Source organism: Musa acuminata, chromosome BXJ2-2, assembly GCF_036884655.1.
Source record: "Musa acuminata AAA Group cultivar baxijiao chromosome BXJ2-2, Cavendish_Baxijiao_AAA, whole genome shotgun sequence".
NCBI lineage: Eukaryota > Viridiplantae > Streptophyta > Magnoliopsida > Zingiberales > Musaceae > Musa > Musa acuminata.
Genome location: NC_088339.1, coordinates 30,296,001 through 30,311,371, shown reverse-complemented (window position 1 = coordinate 30,311,371; position 15,371 = coordinate 30,296,001). Strand labels below are relative to the sequence as shown.

At 39.4% G+C, this 15,371-nt stretch overlaps 2 protein-coding genes across 7 annotated transcripts; one reads left to right on the top strand and one right to left on the bottom strand.

Moving 5' to 3' along the window:
• Window positions 1-414: 414 nt before the first annotated feature.
• LOC135583884 (ATP-dependent 6-phosphofructokinase 6-like) lies at window positions 415-5,689 on the bottom strand. Of its 2 annotated transcripts, XM_065096655.1 has the most exons (15): window positions 5,569-5,689; window positions 5,139-5,350; window positions 4,653-4,699; window positions 4,524-4,563; window positions 4,306-4,368; window positions 4,093-4,230; window positions 3,546-3,704; window positions 3,358-3,411; window positions 3,161-3,229; window positions 2,927-3,056; window positions 1,975-2,015; window positions 1,625-1,849; window positions 1,297-1,345; window positions 1,061-1,215; window positions 415-902 (listed from the first exon to the last, which is right to left on the bottom strand). In XM_065096655.1, the coding sequence occupies exons 2-15, from the start codon at window positions 5,241-5,243 to the stop codon at window positions 705-707; spliced, it is 1,473 nt and encodes a 490-aa protein (XP_064952727.1). In that variant the 5' UTR covers window positions 5,244-5,350; window positions 5,569-5,689; the 3' UTR covers window positions 415-704. The 2 variants fall into 2 exon arrangements, with proteins under 2 accessions (XP_064952727.1, XP_064952726.1); XM_065096654.1 differs by lacking the exon at window positions 5,569-5,689 and having other exon boundaries at window positions 5,139-5,540.
• Window positions 5,690-9,153: 3,464 nt separating this feature from the next.
• LOC103975364 (NAC domain-containing protein 75) lies at window positions 9,154-14,816 on the top strand. Of its 5 annotated transcripts, none has more exons than XM_009390312.3 (7): window positions 9,154-9,238; window positions 10,091-10,364; window positions 10,629-10,806; window positions 11,105-11,667; window positions 12,349-12,576; window positions 12,954-13,043; window positions 13,982-14,816. In XM_009390312.3, the coding sequence occupies exons 2-7, from the start codon at window positions 10,251-10,253 to the stop codon at window positions 14,060-14,062; spliced, it is 1,254 nt and encodes a 417-aa protein (XP_009388587.1). In that variant the 5' UTR covers window positions 9,154-9,238; window positions 10,091-10,250; the 3' UTR covers window positions 14,063-14,816. The 5 variants fall into 5 exon arrangements, with proteins under 5 accessions (XP_009388587.1, XP_064952725.1, XP_009388588.1 ...); XM_065096653.1 differs by lacking the exon at window positions 9,154-9,238 and adding an exon at window positions 9,431-9,552; XM_009390313.3 differs by lacking the exon at window positions 9,154-9,238 and adding an exon at window positions 9,773-9,976 and having other exon boundaries at window positions 12,352-12,576.
• The last annotated feature ends 555 nt before the right edge of the window (window positions 14,817-15,371 follow it).

Sequence of the window (15,371 nt, the reverse complement as noted above, 5' to 3'; positions counted from 1 at the left end):
ATAAAAAATGAGGGTGGCAACTAGGAAAAATTAAAAATAAAAGGTTTATATTTGGAAAAATTACCCTAGCTTTAATTGAGACATCTATTAAATTGATTTAGGTTTAATATGAATAGAAAAATAAATGCCCGAAATTGAAAACTTCAACAATCGATTGTGATTTCAGTTTAGTTAGATCGATTTTAATAAGAATGCATATTATGGTTTAGAGTAGGGATCGAATCAAACAATAAAATTACTTATGCCATGTCTTAAAAGCCAATCACTTCAATTCCAAGATGGTTTCGCGATTCTAATTGGTGGAGGTAAGGAATCAGGAAAGAAATATAATTTCTTTTAAGTTATGGGATAAAGTTCAAAGATGCTTCGAATTGAAAGGCCCTCCAACTTTGAAATGTATATTCCCATAACGAGTAAATAAATGCTTGTAAACTTCATCTTATTTGAATACTGAAATGCTCGTAAACTTCATCTTTCACAACAGTAACTTATTTTCTTTTGTTCAAAACAATTGATACTTTAACTTACGAAACAGAAAAATTACAGCCAAATTGATTCCCGGAAAATTAACGGGTAGTCCATATCCGATCAGATCCACCAATATACATAGCTCAAGCACAAGCATGCTTTCAAGAAGCATCTAATCCTCAATTTAGACAAATATAGCCTGAAGATTTTAAGAGCACTAGTCTCAGCTGGTGTTCTTAATTAGCCGAGGTGTCGAAATCAACCCCTACTCCATGATTATTCTCTTTGTCCAATAACTGTGTTGGTGGTTCATCTTCCTTCTTGGCATCCTCAATGTCCTTTTGGCTAATAAAACTGGGTTGGTTAGTCGAAGAAAGAAGCCTTGCCCACATCCTATCAGTTATCACAACCTTATTCTGTTTCTCTGTAATCCTCTGCATAACCAAGAAACAGAAAATTGTGGGACAAAGTGCTATAATCAGAAAAGAGCTTCAGCATTCCCAACATTGAAATCGAAGTCGACCCAATTAATGCCAATTACGTAGAACATCTACACACAAAAAAAAAAAGCAAAAGAAAAGATGCTACTCACGTGAAATGGTATATAAGCATGTCTACCATTAACAGGACCAACAGTGAAACCAGTATATCCTGCCATGGTGCCATGCAATGCGCTATGGGCCAACAAAGTGCAGTAGACGTTGTCAGATGCATTGCTGGGAACTGCACGAATCATGTACGTAGGGTCTGCAATATAAACATGAATTCACATTGAATCATACTTGAAGCGAGTCAGATCCAGTGAAAGAATTCTGCTATGCTACATACCTATATATTTGAGATTTATAGACATCTTTTGGTTTCTTGCAAAGTGATCCTGCAGTACACACAAGGTCAAAATGAGTAGTCGGAGGACTATTCAATTATTTCCAGCTCAAAAAGAGTTCTCAAAGAACTATTCACTTATTTATCGTTGAAATGGATTGTGAGCATGAAGATAGCCTTCTCATGTAGAAAAGACATTGATTAATGACTTTGCAAATTGTGATAACCCTATGCTAAAGTGGCCGGCAGTGTCAATTACGTTCCCTTAGACATACTACTCCTCTACTATTAAGGAGATCTTGTTATTAGAAGTCAGAATAAGAAAAGATACCTTTATCTTATGTGACAGCCACAGCCCAACATCAAGAAGTAGCTTATTTCCAGAAGCATCTTGATGCTCCACGGATCGCATACTTTCAGTGATCAACTCTTGTCCTGCACCCTCAGCGACAACGATTACCATATGGCCATTCTCTTTAAGTCGCCTTTCAATGAATGCCAAAAGTCCACCCTTCCCTTCCATATGGAAAGGTGACTCAGGAATCAAGCAACAATCCTGGGGACAAAAAGTAGAATTATACACCTTCTTAGGAAAAAGAAGATGTTAACCTTGATACACAAGGAAAAATGAAACATCTCAGACAATTGTTGCGCAGTTGACAAACAGATTAAAGTTCATACCACATCTCTGCTTGCAAGAGTAGCATACATAGAAATGAATCCTGCATCATCAAATTAGTTGAATGATCATTAGTGGAGATGATAGTCTACAGAGATGTATTTAGTAATGCAACTATTAGTTCCATAATTGCCTCTCAATCATAGTTCAGAATCAGCAACTATAAAAGATAGTGCTCCAACAGTAATAATTAGATGCAGCTTCCTTGCAATTGAGAAATTTAACAATGATATGACTGTTCTAAGAATTGATCAGAGGCTTACACATCTTTGTAAGCAAGTATTATGAAACCTTCCAACAAATTCCATATACATCACATGCACTAAACCTAGATATGTATACAAGCTACCAGATCATTGTGCTAAATTAACTACTAAAATTTCACATCAAGGTGAACATTTTCTGCTAATACATCATAGATTATTAGATCATACAACACATTAGTAAATGTTTGAACAATTGACATAACAATAAGCAGAATACATAAAAGCCAAAAAATATAGATAAAACAAAAGAGAGTACAAGACCTGAAGAAAGTTACACGCAAAGAGATTAAAACACCATGTAGATCCCACTCAGCCTAAAGTGAGGCAACTCGAACGTCTGTACCACGACAACAATCATGTCTTACTACTTTTAACTCATTCATGGGACCAGTCTCGTCTCTTACAAGCATCGATTAAGATTTTGAAGCAAAAGTGAGTCAGAATCAAGGTACACACAATTGGTAATGCCTCAACAACTTAAAAGAGATTCAAAACCAGCAAATTAGTCTGATAATGTTACCCAAAAATTTATTTAGTTGCATAGGAACATGCAACATGCAAAGTCAGATATTGTAATTCTTACTAATGCTTGAAATCAATTTTATGTATATATAGTCATTAGCTCTTTTGAATCTAATCTACACATGCTTGCATGATTTCACAAGGATAGTTAAGGGCTACAACTAACCGCTATTGCGACCCATTAGCTTCACAACACCTATACCATTCTCAACACTTTCTGCTTCGACATGTGCAGCATTTATTGCCCGTTGGGCCTCTTCAACAGCAGTGTCAAAACCAAAGGATTTGTCGATTACCTGATTAAGTGGTCACAACGGGAAAAATGGTTAATACATAAATATCAATAAAGCAAAAGTTGACATGAAAAATGAATGTGAAGAAAATAGGGAGAGGAAAGTACCACAATGTCATTGTCTATGGTTTTTGGGATCCCAGCAACAGCAACCTTGAGGCCACGTCTTTGAATTTCCTGAAAATGGAATATGAGAGAATGAGCCAAAATAAAAACAACTCTTTATTTTTCACAATAATAATAGATGAAATTTTAAAGACCTTTAGGAACTGAAGGATTCGAAGTAAATGTACTCTCATAATTACCTCAAATATTACAGATGCACCCTTTTGTGTTCCATCACCTCCAATTATGTAGACCTAGCATAATAAAAAATAAGAGTTATAATCAGTTGATACTGTTGTAAAAGAAGTAACTTCCTAATCTATGGATATTGGTTTGTGATTTAAAAAAAAAAAGAAAACATAAAGATTGTACATGTTATCTTGCTAACCTGATTAACACCACGATCCTCGATACTGTCAACTATCTTTGAAGTGTCATGACCACCTCTTGATGTGCCAAGAATCGTACCTCCTCGTTTGTGAATATCATTGACACTCTTGGGTGTCAAGTCAATGGTGTTGCAGGAATAAAAGCCTCTATATCCACCCTATAGATGCCACCAACTAAATTAGTTGACAGAAAGAAAAACATTTATCAAGGTTAAAGAGTTATGATTAAGAGGAGAAGATTTAATGTAAAGATCAATATCTAACCAAAATGACCATTGACTGAACCTAATGTTCTTGTGTCAGATAGTTAACTATTCAAAATGGATCTTGGTAGTCATGCAACCCCAGTCATCCTAGAGTTTAGACAATTTCAGTTTCCAAGTATTAAGTATCTAACATGACATGATTTCAGAAATGGTATGGGTTAGTAATTTGTGATTCATTAAAAGAACAAAAGCTACATAAGCTAGAACCCACAAATTACACCAAGTCCTAGTCAACAAAATGAAACCATTCAGTAATAGAATTCAATAGGGAAACACTCACGTCTATCCCAATAATTTTGCGGACACCATACATGTCATATAAGCCACAGACTATTTCTCTGATCACCGTGTTAAGCCCAGGGCACAAACCTCCACATGTTACAATGCAAGCATGCACCTCATCTGATTCGAAGTACACCTGGAAAAATAAAAATAAAAATCAGTTTAGATGATTTTTGACAATTGCTAAAAGATAACATGCAGGAGACCCTACCCTTTGACGAGGCCCAGCACGTCGAAAATGTGTCCCTCTTGGGCTGTCCTTGTGAACCACAATCTATATTTAGAAAAGAGAGGGAGAGGGAAATTAGGTAACTAAATCTCAAGAATCAAACTATAATCAGTGCCAAAATTCTCTTTAATGCAGCACGAGATATCTGAAAATCACAATTTTCAAATTCAAAGATTACAGCTACTAATCTGACATATCACCTTCTGTGCCACCGTATCGTCTGCATTCACAAAATACTGCCTGCAACCACAAATAGCAGCAGTGTGGTGACTTTGGAATGTGCCAATGAGGGCAGAAGGCAGACTAAAAGGAAACGAAAAGGAAATTACTTGACGACTGAGTATGCCGGATTATTCTGCAGCGGATTTGGATAAGTCTACGAAAATAAATTACAAGTATCAGCCTTAAAGTCGATGGACGAAAGAAAAGATTCGTTATCTCTTGCAGAAATAGAATAGTCTCTGAGATATAAAGCGCGGAAAATGCACAAAGCCTTTTAATATAAGACAATGCAGGCACTAAAGTAGCAGCTGAAACACTGATACTATGGCATGACCACATCAAAACCGAATAGTATCCGACAAAGAAAAGCCAGTAGGAACAATAAAGAGCGCTTAAGATATGAACTTTGAGCCAGAAAACCAGAAATCGATTTGCAGCAGGCTCATCGAGCAACAAATGAGTAACAAAGCCAGATAAAGGCGCAAAAACAGAGAAAAAGACACCAACTTCCAAAAAATTCTCCAATCCAAAGAAGAAGGGGGGAAAATAGATCAAACAATACCACGAAGGAAGCAAAGCGAAAGGGAACTCACAGGCAGATGGCGCAAGTAATCGGCGAGGTGGGGAACGTCCTCGAGAACGTAGCCCGCGTCCCCGCAGACGACCTTGGGCGGCGCCGTCTTCCCCTCCGAGCCCATCCTCCGGCGGTCCGACCGCACCCTCGGGACTCTCCCGTTGCTCGCCGACGAGAACGACGTGCGGAGATTGAGGTGGTTGGGTTTCCGGTGCCCGCCGCTCGATTCAACTGGAATGTTGTGCACGATCGGAACATCAGGCAACGACCCCATGCAGATCGAAATGAATGGAGCGAGAATGAGGTCAAAAAAAGAAGAAGAAGAAATAGATCGAGTACGAATGATAGTAGGAAAAGGTGCTGATGTTGTTCGTGTTTGGGGAGATATCTTACGGGAGGCGTCATATTTATAAGGAAGGAGGAAGAGATCGATAGGGGAAGTCAATTACCTCTCTCTCTTGTTTGCCTCTCTTTGTGCGCTTCTTCTCTTCCCTTCTTCCATTTTATTTCCCTTTCTGTGGGTTAAGATTTTGACGCTCGTTCGATTGCGATGGGGAAGAACACACGAAAGAAGTGGCACAAGCGGAGCACAACAAGGCGGTGGAATTAGGTCTTGGATTCGGATCATATAACGATAATGCCACTGTGATGTTCTACTGTTTTAATGGGAAGTTTAAATGTGAAATTTTGTTTTCTTTTTCTTGTAATCTTTTCCTAAACAAAAATAAAAGAATATGAACCCTAGTAAAAGATCCCTCCCAAGTCACTACTTATTTTTTCAGGAACAATAATATTTTGGAAGTGAATTATTTAAAAGATGATTAAATTTTTTTAAAAAAAACATAATTTAAATTACTTCCAACATTTATAGCTGACCGAGACACGTGGACCATTTTAAAGTGAATTTACAAGCCACCCTTTATATGATCCTTGGACAGTTTGCGAAGTTGGCGGGTTTTGGACTCCTGTAGAACGGGAGGTATACTGAAACTAGCCGTCATATTTGACTGAAACCACGTAACTGCCATCGATTCATCATACATGCACGTGCCAAGCTGGTCCATGTCAAGCACGAGAGCCCCGAGCTTCCAGAGTCTGCACGTGCCAACACGGGAGTCGACGAAATGTGTTTTGGTCAACATATGGTCAACGCGTGGTTCGGCAAGCGGCCTCGTTTTGACCGCTGCTTCAAAAACAGCGGTCGATGGCTTCTCCCTGCTTTGACGTTCCAGAGAAATAGCATCTCTTTCTTCGGCCTCGTGAAAGCTTCCCAGCCAAAAACATAACCGAAAAGGAAAATGTAATTACAAAATCTATAAGTGCACATAATTATTTTCCTATAAATTAGTTGATGAATTCAATAACCTTCGACAATAATTTAATCTGAGTTTTTTTTTTTTACTTCCTATTTAACAATAATATAATCTCATTCAGAGTACTCGAATAGTGTACTCTGGTTGAAGAGCAGAGGCCGAGGCTAAAACCACGGCGGCCTCTGTAAAACCCAGGCGTCGGAATCGTGCTAGGTCGGCGCTGCAGCGTCAAAAAGATGCCGCTCTTGCACTGTATCATCATGTGATGCAACAGCAAAACCGGGTGCTTGAACGCAGGACGCAGCGAGATCAGGAACTGGTTTCCAAGGAAGCTGCATCGCTTTCGAGAAAGTCTCCGAGAAGCCATGACATGTTCGACCATGGCTTCCAGCATCCATCTCGAATGGACAAGAGCAGTGGAGGAGGATACGGAGAGTTTGATTGCTGAAGAAATAGAATAAGAAGACGCACACAAGATTCTTTGTAGGGATAGGTTGATTACAAGCATCAACAGATTTCGACATGATCAACATTTATGAATTAATTCTACAGCTAGATGAATGAGATGAGCTTTGGATCTTCCAAATTTCTTAGAGGAGTTTTGTTTCAGAAAGCAACTGAAGATTAATGGTTAAACATCCACATCCCTCGACACCAAAAGGAGATCGGTGTCATCCTTCATGTTGTTGTATTTTATGGATGCAAAGATCTAATTTGCTATTGAGCTTTTAATGCTTTCCGTGCTGTGGATCGACCGTCGGCGCTGCATGAACATGACAACATCGTCACGTTCCGTTCGGCAATCAAACCAATCTAGGACTGTCAATTATAATCTTTCATTGTATTAGAGACATGCAGCAAACTGATATATTAACTTAAACTCGAGCATCAACTCTTATCATAACTCATGAAAGAAAACATTAGGTCATGCAAGCAACTCTTAGAGAGTTGAATTTCTCACTCTGTAGTGAGAAATCAAAACTGCATTTGGTTCATCATCAGAACGGGAATCGGAATATTATATACAGCTTACTGTTCAAAGTACCAGATAGATCATGATACAGCCATTTTCATTTATTAATCCTTTTGGTTGGCATCATTAAATTTCCATCAAGAAACACATTCATGACTTGGGTCGTTGATTCATATAAAGTTCAAACATTACATCGAAATGTAAGGGCTCAGTCGACAACATAGTAAAATCGAGCATCAATGCTAGACAGATAAGAGGACTGGAATTGGAATGAACCAGGAAGCAGTAGAATCACCAATTATTTCCATACGAATAAAGTTCATGGATCTACTTATTCTCATGCCGGTCAGGGCAAAGCAACACAAGGAAGAATACAGAGAGTGCTTTTTTGCTTCCCATCAAAATCAAAGTTCCAGCCTAAATAGTGCTGGTAATTGATGCAGGAAAAGAGACGATTTTTGCACACTAAAATGCAGACAATTGGCTAAGTGGATCAGAGTAGCCCATGGGCTGGTGGAAATGGAACCTTGCAACTGTGTCTCTTCCTAACAGTTTGTTCCAGACAACTCTGCTAGAGTTCTTAGTATTCTTGGGTGGAGATCTTTCATTATCATGTAACGCTTCAAACAATCATTGCAGTCACCGAGAAAAGCACACAAAAGATGAACTGACTGTTTAGGAGTTTTCAACGTATTTTTGATCCAAAAACGATGCCAAGCTAATGGAAGTGACATCAGCCTGCATGCGGTTTCCTGGTGATGCCATGCTTTAGTGAGATCCTCATGAGCTCAGCCTCCTCCCTGTTCTGGTAGCTGTATTGATATCTAATGACCATTACGTGTGTCGAGCAATGTATAGTTCTGGTGGGGCATACGTACCCACTTTTCCTATGACGAGACTTGGATGGGAAGCATAGAGTGCTTGTGATTGAATGGTGCATAGAGAATGAGGCAGAAGAAGATTGGGAGGCCATATGGGAATTTAGAAGTATTTGCGTTTAGCCACACATCGGATGTGACTTATGATTTGATCGGTATACGAGTTGCTATCCATCCCTAAGACGTCCCTTATAATAATGGTTTCGATGATGATTGTGGACCACGTCAGGGTTTCGTGTGCATCCAAGTACTTGACGAAACTACGTCAAAACAGGCCACAAACTCCTATGTGTAGTGCATCCTGTGGTCCTCTCGGCGCAGTTAACCGACTCTCTCTAACCTTCTCATGGCCGAGAAGGTCAGCTAACATGCATGCATGCATGCACACCCAGACCGTAACAGCAGATGTAAGCTGTTCCAGGGAGGAAAGACATGAATTGAAAAGGACCAACACATCAAGCAAGCTCAGAAGAAAAAGAGTACATGATGAAGTATCGGAGAAGCAATACCACTGGCAATCTTCTCTCACTTCTTCCTATGGGACACTCTCCCTGTGGATCGCAAATAAATCTCAATGCTGCTACGGGTGAAGATTCCATAACAGGCTCGGTGCGAAAGAAACAGGCAGAAACAAAGCATAACAGGATAGGGCACAACTGGTGCAGCTCCTGTTCTCTGGTTCATATTAATGTTTTCTCAGTACCCTATACACTTTCCAGGAATATATATATTATATATAATTTGATAAGGGGGACTGCTTGTACTTGAAGCTTGCTTGGGCATGTGATGTATCATTTAATTTAGCATATTAAATTTGGGGTCCATCGATTGTCCGACTGCTGATGTGCCTTGAGAATGAAGCAACATATGCATCCACACCCAGACCTCTTTTTCCCTGCAAACATCCTTCCTCATGCCAAAAAGGATCATCATGTCAGCACTTCCCAGTACCCATGTGAGCTCCTATCTCCCTCTTGCCAATTCAATCCCCGACTTAGTCATCTTGTTTTCCATTAGTTCTTGCAAGAAAAGAAGGCTATTGATCCAAAATCTTTAAGTTTACTGAAGAAATATACATGTTTTGGTGGGGAACTTTGATTAGGGGGACAAATCAGAGTTGGCTTTCTCTTTATATCTGTAAATCCCATGTACTAAGCTTACGTTTACGTTTTTTTGGTAACAGTGTTCAGTTTGGGTTCTTTGGAATGTGCTGTAACAGCCGTTTCCTGCTTTTGCTTTACTAGCTGAACCCTAAAGAAGACCTCAAAGGTAGACAGACCCTGTGTCTTTAACCCCTTGATTTAGCATAGTATCGAAGATGTTGTGTTTATCTACATGCTTGTTGCTAAGAGTCTTTTCCTTTTGCTCATGGGTTTCAGTTAAAGCATAAGGAATTCTGAGTTTTTGTGTGTGTGTGTGTGTCTCTCTCTCTCTCTCTCTCTCTCTCTCTCTCTCTCTCTCTCTTTAAGAAGATTATTCTTGTAGATCATAACCCTAGTCTGGCCGGGCTTCTCCTTTTTCTTCTCTTCTCTTCTCTTCTTTCTTATTCTAGCATCTCCACTTACTTCCGCCTTTCGTTCTCCTTCCTTCCATACTCGCTTCTTCCGCTCAGATCTCCGGCTTTCGATCTGATTTTGATTCTGGAAAGCCATGCCTTTAATTGTTCCTTTTCTATGAGCTCGTTCTTTTGATGGTTAGCATAGTCGTAGTTTTCTTTCTTTTTTTTCCCTCCTCAGTTCTTCATCTTTTCTTCTTTACCTCTTTTTGTAATGAATTTAATCGGTGGTCTCTGTGGATCTCTATCCAGGATTTCTCAAATCGAGCTGCGGAAGTAGAAACCTGCTGCTGAGTTCTGAGAAGCTGATTCAAAGCCATGTTTTCGCTGGAATTGGATGCCAGTCATGGTGATTAGCACCTTTTCTTGAAGTTTCTACAACTCGGAGAACATCGACGCTGATGAAGCAGTCATGGATTTGAGTCATATCAGCAGCTCCAATCTCATCGACGCCAAGCTCGAAGAGCACCGGATGTGTGGAGCCAGCCAGTGTCCAAGCTGTGGCCACAGATTAGATCGCAAGCCGGTACGGTAATGTACAAGAATGGATGCCACCGCGATATATATATATATATATATATATATATATATATATATATATATATATATATATATCTCTCTCTAACTCACTAAAGACAGCAGTAACTGATACTCAATGAAGCTAAGAACGCATAGCTTCAGTTGTAGTTCTTCATCTACTTGCATTACTTGTTTCTGCATTTAATAAGAGCTTTTGAGATAAGCAAAATGAAGTTGAAACAGTTGTGGCATGTATGGTTGAGAATTGTAGGACTGGGTTGGGCTACCAGCAGGAGTCAAGTTCGATCCAACTGACCAGGAATTGATAGAGCATCTGGAAGCCAAGGTCGAAGCAGCAGGACTGAAGTCCCACCCTCTGATAGATGAGTTCATACCCACAATTGAAGGCGAAGATGGCATCTGCTACACTCATCCTGAGAAACTTCCAGGTTAGAGATCAAGTCACATTAACTATATTATTTTATGCTTCCTTCCTTCCTTCGTTTGCCCCAACACACACACACACACACACTCTCTCTCTCTCTACTTTCGAAAGAAATCTTTTCTGTCGAATGTCATATGTTGTTTTCTTTTGTGGGTTCAAATCTTTCTCCTTTGTCTTGAAATCTATGATGCTGCTAAGTTACGCCAACGTCTAAGAAGTAGTTGCATCTGACAAGAAAAACTAGGCTTGTGATCCGACAGGGTCAGAGTTAGCTTCACTGCTCTCCGTGCATTTTGCCTCAGGTGTGACGAAGGATGGCCTCAGCAAGCACTTCTTCCACAGGCCATCCAAGGCTTACACCACCGGCACGAGGAAGAGAAGGAAGATACAGACGGAGTGCGACCTCCAAAGGGGCGAGACCAGGTGGCACAAGACAGGCAAGACGAGGCCGGTGATGGTGAACGGGAAGCAGAAGGGGTGCAAGAAGATACTGGTCCTGTACACAAACTTCGGGAAGAACAGGAAGCCGGAGAAGACCAACTGGGTGATGCACCAGTACCACCTGGGGGAGTTGGAGGAAGAGAAGGAAGGTGAGCTTGTGGTGTCCAAAATATTCTACCAGACACAGCCAAGGCAGTGCCATTGGTCGGATAAGAATGCAGCAGCTGCAGCGACCGTGGAAGGGATGGACCAGAGGAGGGACAGCGGGAGCGGGAGCTGCTCCTCCAAGGAGGTCATCGGCCAGAGAGACGAGATCTCTTCTGGGCCTGTCATCTCAGGGTACGGCGGCATGGAGATGCGCCACCACCACCATCTCAAGCCCGATAACTTCAGCTTTTCTCCCTTCAGGAAAAGCTTTGAGGAGGTGAGTTTTAGATGCACTTGCTACATGAATTCCCGCTGTAAGAAAAAGAAAACTTCTATGAACATTAAGAATCTAAGCATGCTGAGAGGAATAGTTATATGATAAGGCTTTTCTAGTTTATTCACAAAATGAAAAGACAAAAAAAGAAAAAAGGAAGACTTCACTTGGATCTTTGCTGATCTCATCTAAAGTGTCTCTGTGTCAAGTTAGTGCTTCCAAGGAAGGGCTCAGCCAAAAACTCCAACCAGTATTTATTTATTTATGATAAAAGAAAAGAAACAAAGTAATATTCAAACTTTCATTTGATCAATGCTTCAAATTCCTAAATTCTCTTTATCTTCTTAAATCAATGCATATGATTTGCACAGGAAAGAGTTAGTCTGTGTACCTTGATATGCTCTTCATGCTCTAGTATGTGCCGGTTGTTGAAGCTAGCTTTCACTATATGTTAGCTAAACTGTCACATCAAAGCTTACTCAAATCAGAAGCAACTCTAAGAAATCATGTATACTGATCATGATAGTAGTAGGCATCGACCTTTTCTTCATCTTGCTCACCATCCCTTAAAGAGGATGATAAAGAAGGTGAGGAAAAATGACTGATAATAATAAATGAATCGAAGTAATTACAGAGAAAGAAAAAGAAAATTCAATTGAGTTGCAAATGTGTGTGTTATGGCAGCAGGCCAGCTTGGGAGAAGCTGCAGCCAAGAGAGGAGAGCATGAGCACCATCAGATAATCCAGGAACAGCAGCAGCAGCAAAGCCATGGCGACAGGAGCATGGCCTTGCACATTACGAGGCCTACAAACCTCATGTCTACCTTTGTCTCTCCTCCTCCGATCCAGCAGACGTCGATCGTTCTTGATGACCCCTATCACGTCTCTGTTCTTCAGGCTGACAAGTATCAGGTACTTTTGCATGACAAATTTATATTCCATTTTGTATTAACTGTGACACAATGTGATTTTACATTCAGTAGAGCTGTAGAATGGAAAATGGAGAATTCACCTTACATACGAAATTGGACTCGAGTTGTTTTCTCAAGGAAACAAAAATTTGAGTCTTCAATATTAAGTTTATGGGTTAATCATCCCATCCTCACAACACAATGTTTTGTTCAAACAACTGATGATCAGCAATACATAATTCACCTTTTACAGGAAAATAATATCTTTTTTTATGTATTTTTGTGTTCTGACTTGGACCTGATAGTTTACTGGTTGGATGAACAACGAAAGTTCTGATGTTTTTTCTCTTCTTTTTTGTGGAACTTGGCAAATGGCAGCAGCAGCAACAACAACAGAAGCTGGATCACAGATCTACTTCTGGCCTGGAAGAATTGATAATGGGTTGCACTTCATCAGGCACAAAAGGAGTGAGTGTTCAAAACCCTAAATATATCCCCTTCATGCGTTGACAATTAGCATCATCAAACTTTCGTCTCTCTCTAGACACAAAATATTCATTATTGGATTTTGCTAGCCATGCCCAGCTACGTGACATGACAATACTATGCCTATTAGAACATGGACAATCTTGTCTTAGCAATCGAGATAACAACATATTCTTCAGCAAGCAATTAGTAATTGTTGAGAGGGCATGCTACAGCTTTATCGAGCAACATAAGATAGTTGGTGCCATGTGGCTCCTGTACCAGTCTAATATGTGAATCTAGACAAACACATTGTAATCTTCTTCTTGCACTTGAATGGCTTAATTCAGAGAATCTAGAAACAAAAAATGGAATCTACCCAAGGAGGTAGAGAACCCCAAAAGATCAGCTTTGTTGTCTTTCTTGAATGTTAAACCAGAGAACAAGTTTCTTCTACTGAAGTAAAGGAAACAAGTTTAAAGAAAGAATAGACATTTCATTTGTAAGATTTGTCTTCTACTGTAGGACTTACTATCTATAGACTCGTTCCAAAACTTCCTGATAGCAGCAACTTGCAAATTACTCCACTTGGAGCAGTATAATTCTGCCTTGACCTAAAAGTTATTCCTTGCATTTATTTTGAGAGGATGGAAAAGAAACAAGCAACACTTTCCCTTTTTCTTTTTTAGTAGCTACAGAAGACTCCCAGATGAAATGGCAATCTGTGCTGGAGAAATTTATGCTTCCTTGGTAACCTCTGCTGATGTCTATTAACCAATGTAGAATGAAGATTAACTTTCAAGTGTTCCAACATGCAACACCTGAATAGACAAAGCATTTCTTGTTCTAGCACAATCAAATGCTATTGTCTTTGTTTTCGATGCATCGATATAGATTGATCAGCCAGGATTTACCCCTTCAATTCTTACTCTTCTTGGCAGGAAGCACTAATTCCACAGACCCAAGAGACAGAATGGCAGTACTCATACTGGTCACCTGACAACCGAGATCATCATGGGTAATAACAAAGGGGAGGAAAAACCAAGAAAGAAAGGTAACAGAACATCATCATCATTATCATCAGTACATATACTTATGACGAAGTTACTCCAAGGAGCAGAAACTGGTGTGGGAAAAAAAGAACTGAGAAAAGAAAGAAAAGCAAACGTGTCCCCCTCCCCCGCCTCCCCTCCCCCCCCCCTCTCCTCTTCACCCGAGGAGGAGGTTCTCATAGGTCGCTGAAGGCGCATACGACTAATAATAACTCATTGTCCAATAAGCCAAGTTGGAGGGAAACAAAGTGACAAAGAGTGTTGGTGGAAAGAAAGAGAGAGAAGAGAGAGAAGAGGGAAAGTAAAAGAGACAGAAGACAAGGGAAGCAAAAGAAAAAGACAGCTGCTGCTGTTTGCTGACATTAGAAGGGAATGCCAAAATGCCTAGAGAACACACATCAAAATCAGCACTCTCATCATTGCTAATATCACCCATCATCAACTTTCATTTGGTGTTCAAAGTATAGCAAATAACTACGTTGACACACTTTTGTTCTCACTTTGTTCTTCATTTGTGGTTCTTTGGCTTACATGTTAGAAAAGAAAAGCCAGAAGGGAAGGGAAAGCTTTCAAATTAATGTTGTAGCGTTTGTTATTGTTTGGAAATTAACTTGTGATTTTTAAGGGGTAAGAGTGAAGAATAATAGTCCTTTTTCTTTTTCTTCCATCAGCAATTGTGTAGTCTACATATTTTATAATGAAATTTGAGGTGAGTCTTTGCTGATAGGATCCCAAGTGGAGTGACTTTGCTGATATTAGAGATAGAAATAAAATAAGAGTTATGTTATTTGCATTTGGTAAAACATGTGATTAACCTTAAAAACTTTGGTCGTTGTTAGGATCTTAGGGAAGTGTTTTTTTGCTTAGTCTTAGAGTTATTTGTATAAGTCACTGCTCTTTTTGTGATCTTACAGTAATATCAATAAATCGAAATTTATAGCAATATCATGTCCGACGACTCGTAAATCTACTTATTATTTTCTTCTATAATTTATAATATCAACAATTCATTTGCTGATTAGTAAAGTTCTTTCTTTAGGTGCATCATTATAAATAATTCAATGTTTATCTCCTTTCTTGAAAAGGATATTAAATGAAAACATAGAATTATGTCATTTTTTCCCTTGAAATCTATTTGAAACTCTCATGCTTTCTTGAAATTCTATGTATTTTCTCTCTTTCTATGGCCATTCAAATGATAATTTTTCAGTTGGATTTTTTTTAAATTTACAGTACTTTTTTTTTTTGTCTTATTCAGATTATAGTATTTGATATTTCT

What these genes read in the sequence shown, in the direction of transcription:
- LOC135583884 (XM_065096654.1), bottom strand. Translation starts at nt 5,393, where the DNA reads ATGGGGTCGTTGCCTGATGTTCCGATCGTGCACAACATTCCAGTTGAA. An exon ending in GTGCTGGGCCTCGTCAAAGG is followed by an intron (nt 4,231 to 4,305) that starts GTAGGGTCTCCT and finishes TTATTTTTCCAG; the next exon opens with GTGTACTTCGAATCAGATGA. An exon ending in GTGCATCTGTAATATTTGAG is followed by an intron (nt 3,230 to 3,357) that starts GTAATTATGAGA and finishes TTCCATTTTCAG; the next exon opens with GAAATTCAAAGACGTGGCCT.
- LOC103975364 (XM_009390312.3), top strand. Translation starts at nt 10,251, where the DNA reads ATGGATTTGAGTCATATCAGCAGCTCCAATCTCATCGACGCCAAGCTC. An exon ending in ACAGATTAGATCGCAAGCCG is followed by an intron (nt 10,365 to 10,628) that starts GTACGGTAATGT and finishes TGAGAATTGTAG; the next exon opens with GACTGGGTTGGGCTACCAGC. An exon ending in CTTCATCAGGCACAAAAGGA is followed by an intron (nt 13,044 to 13,981) that starts GTGAGTGTTCAA and finishes TCTTCTTGGCAG; the next exon opens with GAAGCACTAATTCCACAGAC.